This window comes from Sphaeramia orbicularis, chromosome 8 (genome assembly GCF_902148855.1).
Source record: "Sphaeramia orbicularis chromosome 8, fSphaOr1.1, whole genome shotgun sequence".
Taxonomy (NCBI): domain Eukaryota; kingdom Metazoa; phylum Chordata; class Actinopteri; order Kurtiformes; family Apogonidae; genus Sphaeramia; species Sphaeramia orbicularis.
The window spans coordinates 48014337-48035913 of NC_043964.1; the positions used below are offsets into that span (position 1 = coordinate 48014337).

The following is a 21577-nucleotide window of genomic DNA, read 5'->3' on the forward strand; positions in this document are numbered from 1 at the left end:
TACAGTTTTGCATCCTCCATTCCTTTATGTGGCTGATAAGCAGACAGTACATTTGTGTGTTTCATTCATCACACTGCTGCACTTTTTGGCTGTTTACCTCCATCTTGCCAATGATTAGAACAGAATTATGGGAAATTTCTCTGACCCCTCCGTTTGTAGTGTGGTCCTGAAAAATCTCCATTTGGAGGGCTATACAGCCCTCCACCTTAGCCCTTCCCCTCTGTCTGCTTGAGAATCGGGACAACACTACCCCTTCACGTGCGCGCACTAAACAGTGGGTTAGATGTAAAGGGGAGGGCCAAGGGGTGATGTAGATGTCATTTCACTTGTTTGTTTATATCTAAAGATTTTTCATATATATTTTTGTACGGTTGTTGTTGTTATTTCTATATTTTGTATGTATCCTCTTACTTTTATACATTCTGTGGCTGTTGTTTCAGCTTGTTCCAGAATAAAGGACAAGTTGTTTGTCATTTTTAGACACGTCTTTTTCCACATTTATACTCTCTTTTCGCTTATTCAAATAATTGTTTAATTGAACTGAATCGAAGAAAATATTTGATGGTTTATTCGATTTAAAAAATGATCGCTAGCTGCAGCGTTACATGCGACACAATGTACTGTTTAGGCTACGACTACAACTTCCATAATGCCTTGCGCCCCCACACATATTTTGTCGTAACTACCGGTGATGTTGGCGGGCAGAACGGGATCGGTGTTGGTTGTTAGCGACGCTCTTGCTATTGTGTAATCCCACAGCAAAACACATTCAAGGAAAGTCGACCGAAAACACGCCACTTGGCTCCCGGGTATTTTTATTGCGCAACTAGAGGGTCTCCGGTATTTTATCGCCTTCAAGAGACGCACCAATTACAGTATTTTCCTCGGGCCTACTTGAAGCATTCAGTGAAGGTAAGGCTCTCGTTAGCAGCCGTTGAACGAAAACACACCAGCCATGTTGCCCTCGTGTTGCAGGGGCAGGCCGTCTGGTGCAGGTTTAATCGAATCATAATATTCAGTGTTAGATATGAACACAAACCCAATGGCCGTAAGACTTATTTTAGCGTATGTTAACAATAATGTGCCGCGTACAAGGTGAAGCGCGTGCAGGCATGGCGTAAAATCGGTGAGCGTCACATAAGCACCAATGTTATAATACGATAGAATATGCGAATATTTTTTATTTACAAACGAAGAAAACGCAAATATGTTAAACCTGCAGTGGCCTATGATATATTGTACCAGCCAGACATCCGAACCGAGCGTTTACATGTTTGGGTTTACAAACCACGAAGAATTCCCAAACATTGCTCGACCTGGAAAAGTCTTGCAAAATATTCAAGAGATGGGAACATTGACATCAGAGAAGGTGGCATCGTTTACGACTTAAAAAGAGAAGGAGATCTTTGGATGTTTGAAACATGTAGCTGGCGGCGTTTTACCGCCTTTACATTCGAAAGCCCTCGAAAATTAGCAGGAGAAACTCCAGTCCTTCACCCACCATGGGTTTTTTTTCACACCAGCTATTTTAATCTAACCGCACTTTTCCCATTCAAACAAACGTGGTAGTCGAGAAAACTCGAGGCCCACCAACCACAGAAAAGTGGTTGATGTGCTGCCTCTTTTCTTTTTCTTTGGATTTCCCGGTGGCCCTACTCTACCACTGATATACCACCCATTTACCCTTTCCTATAAGAGGGGGTGTTACAGTGGTACAACTATAACCAGCATAATCTAACCAAGTTATATAGTGTAAATGGGTACCAAATAAATGGACTTGTTAATGTTGCTTCATATTTATTGTGTGATTTTTGCCTTTCAGTGTCGTTCTCGTATCTTTCTTTTATCAGATGTCCTACCATCGTGTGTTTATTCATATAACACAAAGCCATAATCACTAGGGCTGAAACCACCCTTTTTCAATAGTGGACTAGTCAGAGTATAAACTGCAATGAAACAAAAAACACAAAAACAGTGGCTCTTATTTTTATTTATTGCAACAATAAAATACATCTTCTTTCCTTTAACAAGAACATTTGGTAGCCAACAATTAGAATGCATAACAAAGTTAAACAAACATTCAATTCAATATTTAACAAGTATTGCAGCAGCAATAGAATACTTTTTTTCCCTTAAAAAGTGCACTTTGTGTATAACAGGTACAGAGTTTGTTAAACTAAGTAACGAAGAGTTGTAATCAGCAATAAAACATTTTTCCTTTAATAAAAGTGTATGATGTCACTATTAACAGCCTGTCAACTACTAAATTAGTCATTGAATAATTTTGCTGTTGACTATTTGTCAACTGGTCCTTGCAGCCTGAATAATCACTGCTTTAATGAAATACCCTCTCATTTTAACAGCCACCTATTTGATAGGAGTACATTTTGTAGTTGGGTACCTGCCAAGATGGCTGCTCCCTGCAGACACACTCCAGATGCAGTAGACTTTCACTGAGAGAGCCAGACCCTGGTCAATGTGCAGCTCTTTAGTTTAGTCACCCCTCCTCCCCAGACCATCCAAACCCTTGGACGGTTTTAGGTTTCGTCATTTTGCCCAAGTTTGTCAAAGACTTGGGGCACTGCTTTGGAAAATATGTAATTTCAGCTGCTATTTGATCAGTACCAAATCTGTGTACAAAAATTTGGAAAACATAGAAGTAGCTAACGACTTAGACTTTAAGTCAGTAACTTAGTGACTTGTGCTAAGAGACATTGCTACAAGTCCATAGGTGTTGCTATACTATAATTGCACTGGCAAATAGATTTTTTGAAACAAAGGTTAGCTGAGTAGGTGAGTTTAGAAAGCACATTTTCTAATGACACGAACTGTACAAAGCCACTATAAAATAGATCATATGATGAATTAAGATCCATTATGATCCAAGATCCATTATATTCCCTTTATTTATATTAATCTGGACAGTTCAGCGCATTTGGGTTCACCTGAAAAAATTTGGCTAGCATATAACCTGTCTACACACTGTATTAATTTAATAAAATGCCCTCTTGGATATTGAAACATTTAGACAGTGGACAGTTTGTTTTCTGCTTATTTATTGTCCTAGAGCTCTCATATTGTCTCTCATTTTTTAGAGTTACAGCTTTTTCTTTAGTGCAGAATGTCCGGTCAGATCTATCCATGTTTCTGATGTCCTCCTGAGCTATGTTATGACTATGTATGTATATGAACAGGATAACGGTTTCAGCTCTTGATCACAAATTAAATCATACAACTTTATAAAACCTTTAATATAACACAGCAGATAAATGAATGCCACAACCAGAACTGAAATGACAGCTTATCTGCCTGTACTGATATGTGGCCAGTGTATCAGTGCATGCGTTTTGTACTTTATGGTGTCTATAGTCCGCCTTTCTTGTCTAAATTGTCTTTATTACTATTAGGCTTTAAACTTTGACCTCTAGGTCAAAATGATGGGACATTATAGCATTAAAAGATTAAAAGTTGTATTGCCTTACCTGAGAATCTAAGTTTTCCACAAACTTGGGGGAAATTTTGGATTCCAGTCAGAATCTTAAAGTGCTGAAAAAAATAGCCCTGCAGTGCTTGGCATCAAAGCAGTTGTGACTTTACATGTGCATTTAATTATTAATTTTCATGCTCTTTGGATGAGCACACGAAGTCAATCATGATTTACTAAACATCCCATAATGTAACACACCATATAAACCTCAGTGGTTGCTGTCAGTGAATGTCCTTTTGTTTGCTGATGGGCTGATATTGGCTGGATGCAGATGTTCGATCGGTGCATCCCTGACAGTTTGAGTCAGAAGATGTTAACCAAGGGGAAACACTGAACTAATTATGTCACAATGTGTTTTTATTTTGGTTGAACAGTAGTGGCCTCAGCAGACATCAACATGGCGACAGTAGCAGGAAAGAAAGCCAAGAAGGCTGAGGAAGAGGAGCAGCCAGCAGCTGCAGCGACGACAGCCACAGCCGAGGGGCCGGCAGCAGCAGCGGCAACAGGAGGACCAGCAGCAGCAGCAGCAGCAGAAGAGGAGGAGGAGGAGGAGTATGTGGTGGAGAAGGTTTTGGACCGACGAGTAGTGAAGGGCAAAGCGGAGTTTCTGCTTAAATGGAAGGGCTTCTCAGAGTGAGTATGACTATCAGTGTTTCCAACTCCTCAGTAAGGAAAGTACCTATTGTCTGTCCTGAAAGTCACTAGAAGTTGCTAAATGATATCACCTAATTTGTATAATTGGAAATGTGCATAGAATTGTAATGAACGATGTAGGAGAGAGGAATAACGTGGAAGAGGAAAAAAAGTGAGTATAAAAACACTCTAAATATGTTTAGAACCACAAATGAACTGTACTCAATTCTTTTTTTTTTTTTTTTTTTTTTCTTTAATGTGTCAAATCAAATTTTATTTATATAGTGCCAAATCATAACAAACGTTATCTCACAAAACTATACATATAGAGCTGGTTGGAACCAGACTCTGAAGCCAATTTACAGAAACCCAACAGAATCCTCCAAGAGCAAACACTTGTGACTGGTGACAATGGCGAGGAAAAACTTCCTTTTAACAGGCAGAAACCTTGAGCCGACCCTCACTCCTGGAGGATGGCCGTCTGCCTTGATCAGTTGGGGTTAAAGAGGAGAAAAAGAAAGAGAGAGGGGAGTAGGGGGAGGCACATAACTGAACTGATAATCGAATTAGAACAGTCAAAAGTAGATCAGCTGGTGTTAGTATAATTACCAATAACCACAACAAAAGTCCATGACTGTTTATACTACTACTACTATCCAACCCTTCTCCTTCATGCTGGCTTGGGAACTGGCTGAAGTGATGCAAGAGAGACGCTCTGGAGGAGTTATTTTGGTTATTTATTTGTTTGTTTAGCTTTTAGCTTCATTTTTTTCAGTTTTTGTTTTTTTTTTTACCATACGGTCCACTTAGGAACCTACAAGTCACAGTAATATGTGAACATTTTTAATTTTCAGTCTACTGTAACAATCTAAATGGACCAAAAAGAGACAATAGAGAAACCTGTAAATGGCAATAGAAGTGATTTATATTCAGTGCAGTGATTTGTTATAGACAAAAATACGATACATGCTTTCATGTCAGTCTCCAGTAATACCAGAAAAAGTTGATAATTTACTTTTTTGATAAAGAGTTTTTTTGAAGGTTCTGAAAAATCACTAAATATACCAACAAAGTGGTTAAGTTGTCAACGCTGACTTTTACAGCTAGGCAGACAGATCGTTTTTAGAGGGAAAATGTGTGTTTTAGCTTTTCAGTCACTTTTCAAGAGTTGCTTAAAGTTTCCAAACAGATTTAAAAAGTAGCTAAATTTTTTGCTATGTGCTTTATGAAAAAAGTCACTGTAGTCTGAAAAGTTGCTAAATCTAGCAACAAAAGTGCCAAGTTGGTATCAATGATGACTGTACCTGTGCAGGGGGATGGTTCCCTTTGGCTCTTCAATGCTCATCAGTTCTGTCAAATATTTCTTTGACTCATTTTCTAGTGAGGACAACACATGGGAACCAGAGGACAACCTTGACTGCCCTGACCTTATAGCTGAGTACATGCAGAAACATAAAGAGAAGGAGGAGAAGAAGAAGGAGGGCAAGAGAAAAGCAGCCAGTGAGGCCAGTGGTGACTCTGAGGAGAGGGGGAGCAAGAGGAAGAAGGAGGAGGTAAGGAAGAGGAGGACAGACCCCACCTCCTAATGTACATGTTACTGTTCAGTATAGACTAGATTTATATGTGCAAGTACATGGAATATTGGAAGGAGGATGTCCTACTGCATCTGCTCATCCTGTCCCCAAATTACAAACATGACAGAGCAGTATGGCCAAAAACATTTAATGGATATTTTTTCTGTCTCATGGACAATACATAATTTTAATCTGTTTTGTCTAAATGAGCTCCAGATAAATCATGATTGAAAAGTAGGTTTCTACATTTGACACTCGAGACACATATTAGGCTGAGTGATAAATAGAATTCAGTCAGTTTGAGTTCATTCATTAGTAGTGGTGGGTATCATGTCCAATTTCCTTAATCGATTTGATTTTGACTCATAAGGTTCTGAATCAGTTAATCATGATTCGATCTGATATCAATTTGATTCAGTGTTATTTGATTGATTCAGATTCATTTAATGATACCAAAGTACAATTTTGAGCTGCAACCTAATTAGTTGACTACTGCAGCCATGCAACACATCAATACTGGTATCAATATTGACATCAGAAAGGAAATAAATATGAAATTTCAGAAGTAAATAGCTGAATCTGCTTTTAAATAATGAATGGGACAGGACTGCATCATGAAGGCTGCCAGGGCTAAGTGTCGGTTGATATCTGGTTTGAGGTCACCCATTGTTGGAAACCGTGGAGCCAGGGTGTTTAAATGTCAGGACAAAGTGGACAGGGGTGCCATCAAATAGGAAGGCCAGCTGATTTTCAGGCTGAGCTTTTTGGTCCCCTCAGCGAAGACACTGAGGGCTTCACAGAGCTGATCAGCAGTCTCGCCAAACAAGATGGTGTCATCAGTGTATTTGAGATCTGTCAGGGTGTAGTCCAACCAAGTGACACCCCGGGGATCCTCACAGACTCGTCATTAGGTGGTCTATGATGCATTTGAAAAGCTCTGGGATGGCGATGCAGCCTTGCCTAACTCCGCTTCTTATAGGGGACCACTCGGAGTCCCAGTCATTCACATGCACATAGCTTTCCACGCCATGGTACAGCTGCTTAAAGAGTGTAGTGGTTTTAGTCAGGACTCTGAGGGACTTCAGGATGTTCCAAAGCAACCCATGATCCACAGTGTCAAAGCGTCTGCTTGTAGTTGCAGGTAATGCTTGGCTGAGGAGGATACAGGTGAAGAGTTTGCCAGGGATGGAGAGGAGTGTGATACTTATATGGTTGCTGCAGGTCAACTAGTCTCCCTTGTTCTTCCAGAAAGGAAGTATAATGCCCTGTCTCCAGTCATCCAGCAGTGACTCAGAGACCCACACATAGTTAATAATCTGCATGAGCCAGAGGATAATGTTGTCACCCCCATCCTTCAGCGTCTCTGCTGTGATGATGCATATGCTGGGGGCTTTGCTGTTCTTCAGCTTTGGCAGGGCAGCTTTGACTTCAGCTGGGGAGACGGGGATGGTGGTGCAGTTTGGGTTAGCTGTGGAGTCTCTGGTGAGGATGGGGTCTTCCAGGGCAGGAGGATAATTTAGGACAGGGGTGTCCAATCCTGGTCCTTGATGGCCGGCATCCTGCATGTTTTAGATGGATCCCTCTTCCAACACACCCCATTCAAATGATAAGCCTATCATCAAGCACTGCAGAAGCCTGATAACTGTCAGATGTGCTGGAAGAGGAAAATATGTAAAACATGCAGGATACCAGCCCTTTAGGACCAGGATTGGACACCCCTGGTTCAGGACCTTGCTGAAATGCTCCCTTTAGCGACCGATGCAATCAGCTTCAGTTGAAAGGACGTTGCCAGCCCTGTCCTTGACTAGTAAGCAGTGCCAGCGGGGACCTGCTTTACCTTGGTGGAGAAGGTTGAAACCTGCTGCAGACTGTTGGGAGGCTGGCTCCAGAAGTTTTCCCTGTCTCGTCAGATAGACATGATGCGTTGGGTGTTAAGGCGCCAATACAGGTCCATATCAACTTGCAGAGGTGCGGCTTGCTGGTTGTTGACAATGTCCAGTGTGTTCTGGAATAGCCAGAGCTTCTTAGGGGCAGGTCTTGTCCAGCTGATTGTTTCCTTGGAAGCCTTGATGATGACGTTTTTGAAATGAGGCCAGTCCTGGGATATCTCGTCGGTGAGTGTACTAGAGCAGTTTTTGATGTAGCACCTGGTACAGCTCCATGATGGCCAGGTTTTGCAACCAGGAGGAGTTCAGTCTTGGGGATGCACTGGTTAGTGCCTCTGCCTTAAACTTCAACCAAAAGTCAGCTCTCAGCAGTCAGTGGTCTGTGTTGCCAAGCTGTGCACCTCTGAAGACACAGCAGTGGGTTATGGATGCCTTCCAACGGCAGGATATGAGGATGTGGTCAATGGCTTTTGTTGTTTTTCCGTTGGGGCTGCACCAGGTCCAGTGGTGGATCCACTTCCAGGGAAACCAGGTGTCGGCAATGCAGAGGTTGGTGGCTCTACATAGATGAACTATTCGTTTGTTGCTAGTATTATCAATGAAGACAGGACCTGTTACTGCTGGGAGGGTGTGATCTTGTGTGGTAATTGTAGCATTGGCATTGGTGAGGAGAATTATGATGTCATTGGGGGGGGGATCATAACTGTTTGTTTTCATCATGCTGGGTAATGGACCCTGTGCTGGCTAGTCAGCTGGTGGGGTTGCTACAGCAGGCCAACTCTATCACTATTCGCCGCTCCCACAACACGTCTGGTATTAAAATGCTGTTAAAAAAAAAAAAAAAACTGCTTCCAAACCACCAAAACACTGTAAAAAAACCTGTGACCAAACCAACAAAACACTGTAAAATGCGGCATAAATTCCCACAAAAGGTGTAAAAAGCGGCATTTTCTTTTATTATAATCATCTCCACCCCCTTGCTTTCACAGCCACTAAACTTGAACTCTCATCAGCTAATAGGTAAAGAGAACAGACAGACCACACCAATTTATCACCGGTCTCCTTTGCTGCTGACTGCATCTATTTCTTACCTGTTGTAACGAAAAGCCTGTGTACGTGCTCTGCTGCTATTTTCATTCATATTTTCACACACTCATCATATGAAAGGGTGACTGATACCACTGCAGGACAGCTTGTTAGTAAATACCATACCATACCAACTTTATTTATAAAGCACTTTATGAACTTTACAGCAGGCCAAAGTGTCGTACACCAAACATAAAACAAGGGATTAAATAAGTAAATAAAACTAGTGATAACACAGGGTGTTAAGTGGGCTAAGAACAACAAAATACAGCCATCATAAAAACAAACACAAAGTAAAATCTTTAAGAACAGCATAAAAAAAAAAAGAAAAAAAGACATGTCACTCACTGATTAAAAGCTAATGAGAAAAAGTGCGTTTTTAGATGTGATTTAAAGACCGGTACAGACTGAGCCTGTCTAACAACTAAGGGCAACTGGTTCCACAACTTTGGGGCGACAACAGAAAAGGCACGATCCCCACAAAGCTTCTTTTTAGTTTTTGGAACCACAAGCACAAAAATGGAATGCAATGCCATGTTTCCTCAGGATGGACCCTAAAGGGAGCATTTAAAGAGAAGATAACAAAGGTCCAAGGATGGATCCTTGTGGTACCCCACATGACAGGGGGGCAGAAGAGGAAATAAATTCACCGAAGGGAACACAGAAGGATCTCCCAGTCAAATAAGACCTGAACCAGTCCAGAGCTGAACCCCGAATCCCCACCCAGTGTTCCAGTCGGGAGAGGAGGATCCCATGGTCAACAGTGTTGAAGGCGGATGTCAGGTCAAGCAGCACCAGAACAACAAAAAGACCAGCATCAGTTGAAATAAAAATGTCATTAAAAACCCGTAAGAGAGCAGACTCCGTGCTGTGAAGATTTTTAAAACCAGACTGAAAAGTTTCTAAAATACCATGCTCATCTAAAAATGATTTCAACTGAATAAAAACAATTTTCTCCAGGATCTTTGAGACAAACGGGAGCTTAGAGATAGGCCTGAAATTTGACAGTGCTGCAGAATCAAGGCCAGGTTTTTCAAGTAAGGGATGCACCACTGTATGTTTAAAATGAGCAGGGACAACACTGGATGACAAGCTACTGTTTAAAATCGATTGGACAGCAGGTGCTATAGTTTCAAAAACCTCCTTAAAGAGATGCGGAGGTAGTGGGTCATCTGGAGAACCTGCAGCCTTCAACTGAGCAACAGTGTTTTTTAATTCTGGGAGAGTTACAGGCTCAAAGTCATCAAAAACAGCACAACAGGGGACATGCACGGAGGGGTCAGGAGAAGGAGGCGTTATTTGTGTCCTTATAGTTTCAACTTTGCTTACAAAGAATGAAAGAAACTTCTCACATGTTTCAGAAGAATGCTCTATGCACACAGGCTGAGGGACATTTAAAGCCAAGTCAATAGTCTTAAAAAGCACACGAGGGTTGTGACGATTATTTGTAACAATCTCAGAGAAATACCTCGTTCTTGATAATTTTACAGTTGATTGATAATGGCGCCAGCTTTCTCTTAGAATTTGAAAAGACACTTCCAGTTTATCTTTTTTCCATTTGCGCTCAGCTCGTCTGCATTCTCGCCTGGCAGTGCGAGTATTCTCATTTAACCAAGGCTCCGGTTTAGGTTTAGATGACCTTATTTTAACTGGAGCCACAGACTCTAGCACAGTCTGGCAGATCGAATAAAAACTAGAGGATAGCTCCTCAGTATCAGCGCATATAGACTGGTCAAAATTAGCAGTAAAAGCGGCAGCAAACTGAGCAGCAGTGGAAGGGTTAAGTACCCGACAGCAGCGCGCTGCAGCGCACGGTTTGGCCATTACGCACGGCAGTGAAATGTCAAAAATCACAGGCATATGGTCAGAAAACACAGCGTCAAGAACTACAAGATTCTCGACAGACAAATTAAAAGTTAAAACAAGGTCAAGCGTGTGCCCACGCTCCTGCGTGGGACCGGACACGCACTGCACCAAACCAAAAGAGTCCAAAAGAATTAAGAAGTCTTTCACCAATGGCTTCTCAGGGCAGCACACATGAATGTTAAAATGTCCAACAATTAAGAGCTTGGCATATTTCGGCATCACGTCCGGAAGAAAGTCAGAAAAGTCACTGATAAAGTCCTTGTTGTATTTAAGAGGTCGGTAGACGACTGCACACAGGATGGGAACAGGATGAGACAGTTCAAAAAGGCATAGTTCAAAGCTGGCATAGGTGGAAGACAGCGTTAACTGCTTGCACTTAAACATTTGCTTATAAACAGTCGCAATTCCCCCGCCACGGCCTGATAACCTCGGGGAGTTGAAGAATGAGCAGGTAGGCGGCAAAAGTTCTGACAGCACAGTGGACTCACCGACATTTATTCAGGTTTCCGTCACGCATAGGAAATCCAATCCACGGGCGTGAAGAAGTCCTTGAAAATAAAGGTTTTATTCCCCAGCGATTGGGCATTGACCACAACAACCCTAATAGCATCTGAAGCTGAAGAGTTAGCAGGGGCACTAGCCACCTGCACCTGGACAGGTAGCCGGAGATTGTGAAGATTCACTCCGCCCCGGAGAACGCGCGGGGACGGGAGGCGATGACACAGGGATCCATCTTCCAAGCCGATGAGAGGAACCAGGCAGGGGGCGATTGGATCCAGCACTCGTCATTGAGCAAGTCGAGCAGCATGCTCCACAGCCTGTGGAGAACATGCCAAGATGGCCTTTAGTTTAACCAGCCGGCCGCTGCGTCTCCCCCTGCGCAAACGGCACCTTCTGCGCAGAGGTGGGGCCGGGATACGGAGCAGGTAAGATGGGACTCCATGTAGGAATGGGGCCTGATAAGAATTTTGCCCATCCTGCTGAAAGTTCACAATATTGTTGGCTGCTGGCCGCAAATCCAGAAGTGTCTGACGATCATATACAAATACAGGTAAAACTTTTGCAGTGACAGTTGATAAAAACCATAAAACAACTAAAAGTGCGGGCAGTGACAGACGGCAGGCCAAACACACTGGCGCCATCTTGACACACAACTGTTGTGTCACTATAGTGACACAAATCACCTCAATCACCAAATATATGCAAAATATACCCTCATAAGCCTTTATTGCACAGCCTCCTGCTTGTAGTTGTTTTTGGTGTAGTTTTCTGAGGTTGTCCTATTTCCTGTCCATAGGGTGAAAAGGCCAGAGGTTTCGGCCGAGGTCTGCAACCGGAGAGAATCATTGGAGCCACAGATTCCAGTGGAGAACTGATGTTTCTCATGAAATGGTCAGTGTTCATTCACATGTCCAGTCATTTCACACCAGAGTTATCCAGTCAGATTACTAACATGACATGGTTGATGTATGTGTACAACATATCGGTGTTCATTCTGTGGTTGGATAAAATGTGAATTTGCCAAGTCCATCACATTTTAACTAATGTTCTGTAAGAGTCATAGAGACATAGTAAGGGAGAGCACAGCACAGGGCTATAGCAATACACACATCAGTGGAATAGATTATTTGACCATTTTTCACTCCTACAAGCAACAAAGGTAGACACGTAAATAATGTTTTAGTTAACATTTTATTAAATGTCTTCACCTTTGACATATAACTGATGTTTTAATATTATGTTTAGCATTAACATCCTCATTCACAACCGTCATTAAGCTTGTTTCTCAATTGGACAGATTAATATAAAATTTCAGTCTTTAACAAAAATTCCAAATGGTTTTAGGATTATGCAGCATATTCATAAAATATGGACATAATCAAAGTCTGGTTAATTTTCTGTCTTTACATTTCACTGGATTCGTAAGTTGCCACTAGACTGATTTTAGCTGTTGGATATAAAAACACAACAGAGAGACAGCAATACTGTAGTCGTGTAGAAAATACAGTGTAATCTAAGATGAAGGGGTAGCAAAGGGGGAAAACGCATATTAAATAGTAGTTCATTAGTTTTTACATTTGAATAATCGTTTAATCTAAAACCGTGATGTGTCTGTTCTACTAAAGATGTTTAATATACTTAGATATGAAGGAAATAAGGCAATTTTAATTCACTTTTTAATAATAAAACAAAACTCTCAAGAATTATTTTTGACCCAAGAGGAAATAAAAAGGAGTGGTAGAAAAGATATTTAGAAATTATGTTTTGCGTGAAGCTGTCACCCATTTCATGTTCTGATGCTTGAACTTTGTGCTCCTCTTACAATGATCCAATATCAATCAGTCCATGAAATTTTTTTTATATAGCGCCAAATCATAACAAAAGTTATCTCATGACACTTTACATATACAGCTGGTCAAAACCAGACTCTCAATATGCATGTATCAAATCATACAACTACAATAAAGCAAACCAACTTTTAGTTTGGCCTAAAACATACCAGACCTACCGAACCTACAATGGTATTACTGGGCTGCCCAGTTGAGAGGCACAATGTTTTGGTTTTCCAAGGAAGTTCTTTTGCCCTAGTTACAAATTGAAAAACTGTCATCAAAGGGTTTGGCACTGGACAGCTTTTTATATTCCACCCACTTGAAGAAATTAAGGAAACGTACTGCTAATCCTTTTGTAAATAATACTATTGTTGTTTGGCTTGTAGTACAAAAATTTTTGGGCACCTCCTCAGGGCTGTCCAACTTCTCTCCAATCTAAGGAAATGATCTTTTTACCCCAGCAAAAAATGACATGGGCTTTAAAAAATATGGTTGAACAAGGGTATAATAAAGGTACAAGATTTATACAAGGATAACACTCTAATGTCCTTCAAAGAGTTAAAGGCAAAGTTTGATATTCCACAGAAACACTTTTTTAAATATTTACAACTCACAAGTTTTATTCTAGCACAGCTAAAGAACTCAGTGCAGCAACCTCCATTGTCCACATTAGAAACATATATTACAAAGAACTGTTTTGGCCAAAATGGGTCTCAGTTTTATAAGTTGTTGGTAGATAACCACAAAGATGACTGATGGTAAGAGACAAGAGTGGATACAAGATTTAGGAACAGACATCTCATTAAATGAATTAAGTAGAATATGTTCAAAGACACATACACAAACCCTGTTTAAGATTGGGACAATTTAACTGGGTAATGCGAACTTATATCTCCCCAGTACAAATGAATAAATTTGATCTTAATATACCAGACCTATGTTACAAGTGGAACAAACATCAGGGTTCATTATATCACTGTTTGTGGAAATGTGATGAGATTCAAAAATTCTGGAATTCTGTGTTAAAATATGTTCGCCAAATTACATATTGTCCGATACCCTTGTGTCCCAAATTATGTATATTAGGCATTTATCCTGACAACTGCTCTGTTTGCTAAAGAAAGAAAAAATGTTGACTTAGGTTTAATACAAGCCAAGTGGTCTATTGCTTTATGTTGGAAAACTGTTGGTTGCCCCTCTCTTGACTTCTGGTTAACTGTTTTTACCTCAAGTTTGGCTCTTGAGAAACTGACATATGGTGGGAAAGAGAGTTTTGGAATTCTATAACATTCGGTAGCTGTTCCTAGAATTAAGAATAGTGATATTGAAAGGGTAGTGAGTAACTGACTGAGATAATATTTCATTTACTGTGGGGATGTACATGTACAATTTTATTTCAAATCTATACTAAGTTTTATTTATTATGTTATTTAATTTGTTGTTTGTATTCGATACTCTCAGCACAATAACTGTCATCTTTTTGAGGTTTATTTTATTTATTTTCATTTCATGTATTTATTTATTTTGCATATATATGTATATATGTATGTGTGTGTGTCAGGGTAGAGACTGCGATCTGGTAGGATCGGCGATTCTACCAGTAGAGACTCCGATCGTAGTCTCTACCAGTAGAAACTCCGATCAGAGTCTCTGACCCTAACCGTAACCCTAACCCTAACCCGATCGGAGTTTCTACTGGCAGGATCAGAGTTTCTACCAGTAGAGACTCTGATCGGAGTTTCTACTGGTAGAGACTACGATCAGAGTCTCAACTGGTAGAATCGCCGATCCTACCAGATCGCAGTCTCTACCCTGATATATATATTAGGGCTGCACGATTAATCGATTTTAAATTGAAATTGGATTTTTCAGTTTTGTTTAACCTTACCTTTTTTTCTTTTTTTTTTTTTTTTTACCTCTGGCAGTTCACCGCTTACCTTTATACCATTTCAAGCTGTTCATTGGACTTTAACTGCTTGAATTTCAATACAAAATTGGAAAAATTGGGGTGTTCTAAAACTTGCTGACCAGTTGTGTGTGTGTGTGTGTGTATACAGGGTGGGGAAGCAAAATTTACAATATTTTGAGGCAGGGATTGAAAGACAGTGTATGACCAATTAGTTTATTGAAAGTCATGAGAATTTATTTGCCACAAGAAAATTGACATAATAGAAAATGTTTTTATTATATGTGTCCTTCTTTCTCAATAACTGCCTTCACACGCTTCCTGAAACTTGCGCAAATGTTCCTCAAATATTTGGGTGACAACTTCTCCCATTCTTCTTTAATAGTATCTTCCAGACTTTCTCGTAATAGTTTTGCTCATAGTCATTCTCTTCTTTACATTATAAACAGTCTTTCTGGACACTCCAACTATTTTTGAAATCTCCTTTAGTGTGACGAGTGCATTCAGCAAATCACACACTCTTTGACGTTTGCTTTCCTGATTACTCATACGGGCAAAAGTTTCTGAAAAGGTATGGATAATAGTGTTGGGTATGATTATGACATCAATATATGTTTGGTTTCAAAACAATTGACGTAGTGCCTGCTGAGAAAAAACAACTAAACGTTCATTGTAAATTTTGCTTCCCCACCCTGTGTGTGTGTGTGTGTGTATATATACACATATATATATATATATATATATATATATATATATATATATATATATATATATATATATATGTATACACACACACATAAATTATCAGGTATTTTTTCTGTATATTGACTTGGTTTTTACAGATGAATACAGTAAGAATGGCTTTAGGCTGAGCATGAAATGGCCAAAAACAGTTGTTCATTTCCATGTGTTCTTTATTTTTCTGGAGAGGTTAAAGACCACATTTTGGTTGTATACCCCTGCCCTGTCAAAAAGAGCTGGTAACAGTAGCGCTGCAGCTATTGATTTTTTTTTTTTTTTTTTTTTTTAAATCGATTAATGTCTTGGTTATTTTCTTTGATTCAATTATATGATTATTTGAAAGGGAGAAAAAAAAATATTAAAAAGGTGAAATAGACATGTCTGGAAATGACCAACAACTTGTCCTGTGTTCCAGAACCAGCTGAGATGACAACCACAAAGAGTATAAAAGGAAAAGAATATATAAAATATATATCTATATTGAAATAACAGTATAAATGTATATATAAAAATATCTATTGATATAAACGACAAGTCAAATGACATCTATAAACAGTATTTGCACAGCAGTCTTCAACACATTTGTATCCAACTTACTAACAACTGAAGATGTAACTAACATACAACTGAGAAAAATAAAGCCAAATATTTTTAATGCTTGTGTGAAAGCCTAAAATGTTAATGGAGTAAGTGATAGTTCCAATGAAGAAAAGTGAGCATATAGACGTTTTCTGCCTTTTTGTTCTCGTCTCTTCTGAGCTATGCTCCATGTTGTTTGTGTTGATCCTGGCATTATGTGTGTCACAATCTTCTCACTGTGTGAAACACAACAGTGGAACCAATGTTTAGAGGTAGTGAAATTAAGGAAAATTATAATTGAATAATTTTTTAAAGCAATTTGAATCAGTTAATCATTTCAGCTCTCGAACAGTAATAGTGTCATTAATACCTTAACAATAGCATTCCTAGTCTTTGTTAGAGATTGTTTTCTGATCATATTGTATTAGTTCCAAGAGAATTTGGAATGTTTACAGGTACAAAAACTGAAATATTCATTATACTTTTGTCAATTAAGTGGGAAAGTCTTTTTTTATTACAATACTGTATTTGAGTCTGATTGTAATAGTTCTGCATCTCCTCCATCTCATTCATTCTTTTCTGCTCTTCTTATGAAACAGGAAGAACTCAGACGAGGCAGACCTTGTCCCGGCGAAAGAGGCCAACATCAAATGTCCCCAGGTGGTGATCTCTTTCTATGAGGAGCGCCTCACCTGGCACTCATACCCCACAGAGGAGGAGGAGAAGAAGGAGGAGGAGAAAAAAGACTAAAGGACATGCGGGGGGGGGGGGAGGAGGAGGAGGGGGCAGGAAACCAACTACACACCGCTGAACTGTTCAAGAGAGTTGACTGGCAGTAAAAAGTAGAGAAACCCTCTGTGTCGTGGAAATCAAGCTGCCAATTTATCTGACAGATGAAACAGTTTTCCTGCTCCCGATGCAGAGATGTGGGACTTTCCTCAAAAGATGCTCCCGCCTGTATCTTAACTAAACCATGTTTTCAAAGAGGCATGTCAACAGAGTTAGATTGGCCCCAACCAAGAACATGTCACCTTTTTGTCATTTTGGAATTGGTGCCTTTGTTCTGCTTCTCCCCACAAATTCTTGACAGTGAAATGATCATTTACGCTTCCTGCATTCAATGCCTGATGGAGGAAATACAGGAACATAACACACGCTGTTGAGGTATCTGTTTAACGTAAAAGTCTGAGCTGTTTACGTGAGAGGCAGGCGTAATGTTAGGCTCAGTGTTTTCTCCTTCCTTTAGCTGTCCTCACACTCTAAGGTCAGGCACTAACCAGGGCACAATGTTCATTCCTTCTTTTGTCTGGATACACTGGAGGGACCTTCTTTTGGAGTTTGGGGTATTGAGGAGTGTAAGAATGGACACAAACATTCATCTCTTTCAGTATCTATTCTCTCTGTGCCACCCGAGTTCTCATTGCAGGTGTTTTAGTTCTGTGTCCATGAAGAGTCTGATGAGGCGCAGAGACAGTCGCCATGGAAACATCACACACCTTTACAGGTAAACCAGCCAAGGCGGCAGCAAAGACAAAACCAGTGTTCAGATCAGGGCTACACGGGCAAATGAGTTTAATCAGCCCTCATGGTATGAATTAAGTCTTCATTTCTCTTCTTTGAGACTCATGATTGAATGGATAATCGTAGAACACGAGGAATATTTGCCAAATAGTGGATCATTTCTCTAGGTTGTAGAAGCCGTATTGGCTAATTCAGTTGTAAGACTGGCCTGTAGGCGCATGCAACGAATAAAAGAGCTCAGTTTTTCCTGAATTGAAAGCACTGGAATGTTTAAAACTCTGATAAGAAATGTAATGAGTTTAACTTGTGTGATCTTGGGTAAAGAAAACCTTTAATTACCCTACATAGACCATCCAAGTTCACTGTAACAGCTCTGATATCAGCTGATAAATGTTAGCGTTGCAGTGGTTTTCATCAAGAAAAACTGTAGCTCAGGTTTTCTTTTTTTACATCCATATACAGGTTGATTTATTTGTTAGTGTTTGCAGAAACTTGATGTGCCTTTTGTAAAACATTTTTACTTGCCACGCTCTCTAACTATGTAAAAGTATAGATGGAATTTCTAAACCCCCCCACCCCCTCCCAGAAGACTTTTTATTTTCCCTTAAGGCTAATTGAAATACTTTATACTTTCAGCTCAATTTCATACAAGTGGTAAAACAATAACAGCTGTAGAATAGTCTGCTATTCTATTTTAATTTAGAGTCCAAACACTGCTGCACATGTGCAACACTCAACTAACATGGCTCCGCAAAGACAATGTAGTTTTGTTTTTTTTTTTCTGTCAGATTCTAGGTTTATCAGTGTAGCGTTTTACTTCCCCAGCCCGTTGTTATCGCTGAGCCCTGCAGCGTTCGCATCTGTGTTTACAGGCCCGTCTGGACTGATCCAGAATCACAGGAAAGCTGAAGGGAAGTAGCGCTCAATGGATTATTGATTAGTACATGTCTGTAAACGTAACCATGTTCAGGTAGATGAGCGCTGACTACAGGCAACATGACTGTTTCCTGTCAGTCCAACTTCAGTTTTAGTTTTAGTTTAATTAAAACATTGTATTGACCTACTTCATGCCCAACTTCTGAAGCTTCAGTGGAAAACTTGCATCTGTTTGTGAATGTTCGGAGTACACTTCCTCATACATGTTCTGTATATAGGTTAGTTTCCGTTGTGTTTGAAATGGTAGAGGATTTTGTCTTGAACATGCAGCTGAATACCATGAAAGTTTTAGAACATAAGCCACTTTCACAAAGGCAGAAGTTGACCGATAATCATTTTCTAAATTTAATAAACCTGCGCAAATGAATCTTATCAGTGAATCTGGAACTGAATATCCATTTGTCCGCACAAATGTAGGTCCAAATTTAAAAAAAACAAATGTAAAATTCAAAGTAAAAAATGTTAGGGTTCCTCAAAGCCTACAAGTCTGAGCTAAGTTTCGTAGTATAAAGCCAATTCATCAGTTATTAAAAAGCAGAAGTTGACCACAGACAATTCCAAGTGTTTCCCACTGAGAGCTTAATCAGTTGGAATGGACCAACCACATTTTCCTAGTATTAAAGTGTGGCTTCTGTTCCACAATTGACTATGACATAGGTACATTATATATATATAAAGTAACTAAAAAGGAAACTGGACTGAGTTGATGTCTTTATAAAAGAAGACATCAAATCCGCTGAGGAAATCTGACGGTTAGTTGGTTGATTAGTTGGTCAGTCTTTAAAGGAATCTATAATTCACTGTATCTGAAGTGGTGGAATTTTGTATTTTAATTTCCACTGATCTGTTTAAGTGAAGGGGGGGGGGGGGCTTGAGTTTATTTTACCGCTCCTGCTGCTTTGGTTGGTTGAAGGTGTGTAGATGCAGTCCATGAAATGTTTTTCCGCTCAAAGAGATGATGGACACCTACTTCAAACATTGTTAATTTTCACTCCTGTTTTAACCTCCACATAGTCGTACAGTTGTGTGTTTTCTACGCTGTATTGTTTTTAGCTTTGCACTGCCCGGGCAACACTCAAGACATGAGGATTCAGTTCACATTGGAGTGTTTTAATGACCCCGACACCCACCCCCACACTTACAGATTGTTCCTGTTTTTACTCTTTGCCATCATGCATAGTAGACACTTCACTTGACTCCACCCTGTCGTCCTCGGTTAAAGGTGTTTGGTGTTTTTAGTGGCTGAGTGCTGTGTTCAGCATGGTCGGTGTTGAATGTAGCCCGGCTGTGCTTCTTTCTGTGTATCAGTCAGAGTAGTAGCTTTTGTTTCTGGCCCTGGGTCAGCTGGTTCACTCTGCTTTGAAGAGTCTTGGTGCTTGACTGTGAAGAAACATCGAGCTGATGGAAAAAATATTTCTTCATCATAAAGCTTGTTCTGCTTTACCTTATTGACCATGTTTTGTAGCACCTCTGATTATTTGCCAGCTGTAAAAAATTTTAGAGCACCTTCATTCATTTGCGACATGTATTTGATGATATTATACATAAGGTACCTATATCATCCAACATCCAATCAGTCTGTGTTTGAGCCGTCACATAATTTCTGGCCAAATTCTTATGGAAAGATGCCCCAGTGTGTAGGAATACTTCTTCTTTTACTCTTGTTGGAGTGTAAAGCTAGCTCTGCTGATGTTGTAAACTAGAATGTATATGCAGTGTCTGAGCCTGAAGTATTTCAGCTTCTTTTGGGGTCTTCTTTTTCATTTCCCAGCGTAGAACGTCCCACAGTCTGTCTTGTGTCTACTTTGTAAAGGGGTTGAATGAGCTGCACCCAGGTCTGTTAGCTTTTCTAGCTTGTCTGAACTTTTTCTCTATATTTAGCGGATTAGCCTGTGTTGTCCTGTTGCATGTGTATTGGTTATCCTTGCAATGTCACTGTTATGGCTAATCAACTTGTTATTGTCTGAACAATAAAGTTTTTTGTTTTGTTTTCATAAACCTTGGTGTTTTGGTCTGAACTTAGATCTTTTTATTAAATGTATTCATTTAACCTGAATATAAAAAATGAAAATATTCATCCACCCAATGCTATGATCATTCTATCATGCCAAAAAATGTTTGCTGTAACGGCAACAGGAAACAAAAAATATGGATCAGCTGAATTACTGAGTTTTTCAACACCTAAATTTGTAAATCACATAAGTTTAATAGCAACATTTTGTAATTTGCATGAAAAAATGTTGAAAAGGTAAATGTAATGACACTAAAAAGATGTGAATTCACAAAATCAGTTACTTGAAAGAATGTTCAATACTCATGTCTACAGTGAAAAGAGGGTACCTATTGCTTGCCCACCCCTCTATATTCACAGTCCTTGTAGAATTTTCACTAGGTGTTCCTGTTTTTACCCCTCGGCCAAGTCTGGCCAGAGGGGTATTGTAATCATTTTGTAGTCTGTCCGTCTCTGTCCATTCTGGCTGAGGGGTATTAGTGTGCAGCGCGTTATGCTTTTGTTTTTTGCCAAACATGGGAAAAGCCAGTGTAGACGAGTAGACAATGCATTGTCACAGTACATATTGAGCCCAGACATGGCCAAAAAAGTCGATCAATCAAATTGTGTTTACCTAGTGTCAAATCATAGAATTTATCTCATTACACTACATTTAGAGCTGGTCTAATCTAGACTCAAACTGATTCAGACACCAACAGAATCCTCCAGGGGCAACAGTGGCAAAGAAAATGTCCTTTAACAGGCAGCAACCTGGAACAGATCTGGAGGATGGATCCAAAAATATTTATACATTTCCACCAGTTGAAATATATTTGAATTTCGTTGTGATGGAGAAACTAGAATTAGGTATAATACTAACAATACTAACACACTGAAAGGGTGAATATCGCCACCTATCGCAGCAGAGAAGACATGGTTTCAGTAGTAAATGGATGCCACTGGGACAAAGACAACAGAACAGTTTAAGGGTTTAGTGCAGTGATACTCAGTGTGGTCTGCAAGAGGATGTCAAAGTCAC

At 39.9% G+C, this 21577-nt stretch overlaps 1 protein-coding gene across 2 annotated transcripts; it reads left to right on the forward strand.

Annotated features, from left to right (window-relative positions):
- Positions 1–692: 692 nt before the first annotated feature.
- Positions 693–20546, forward strand: cbx1a (chromobox homolog 1a (HP1 beta homolog Drosophila)). 2 transcript variants are annotated; one of them, XM_030141791.1, is made up of 6 exons: positions 693–912; positions 3862–3942; positions 4000–4120; positions 5502–5673; positions 11830–11924; positions 16691–20546. In XM_030141791.1, the coding sequence occupies exons 2-6, from the start codon at positions 3885–3887 to the stop codon at positions 16839–16841; spliced, it is 597 nt and encodes a 198-aa protein (XP_029997651.1). In that variant the 5' UTR covers positions 693–912; positions 3862–3884; the 3' UTR covers positions 16842–20546. The 2 variants fall into 2 exon arrangements, with proteins under 2 accessions (XP_029997651.1, XP_029997650.1); XM_030141790.1 differs by having other exon boundaries at positions 3862–4120.
- The last annotated feature ends 1031 nt before the right edge of the window (positions 20547–21577 follow it).

Coding starts and splice junctions, on each gene's coding strand:
- cbx1a (XM_030141790.1), top strand. CDS start 3,885: ATGGCGACAGTAGCAGGAAAGAAAGCCAAGAAGGCTGAGGAAGAGGAG. Junction 4,121..5,501: donor AAATGGAAGGGCTTCTCAGA/GTGAGTATGACT, acceptor CTCATTTTCTAG/TGAGGACAACACATGGGAAC. Junction 11,925..16,690: donor CTGATGTTTCTCATGAAATG/GTCAGTGTTCAT, acceptor CTTATGAAACAG/GAAGAACTCAGACGAGGCAG.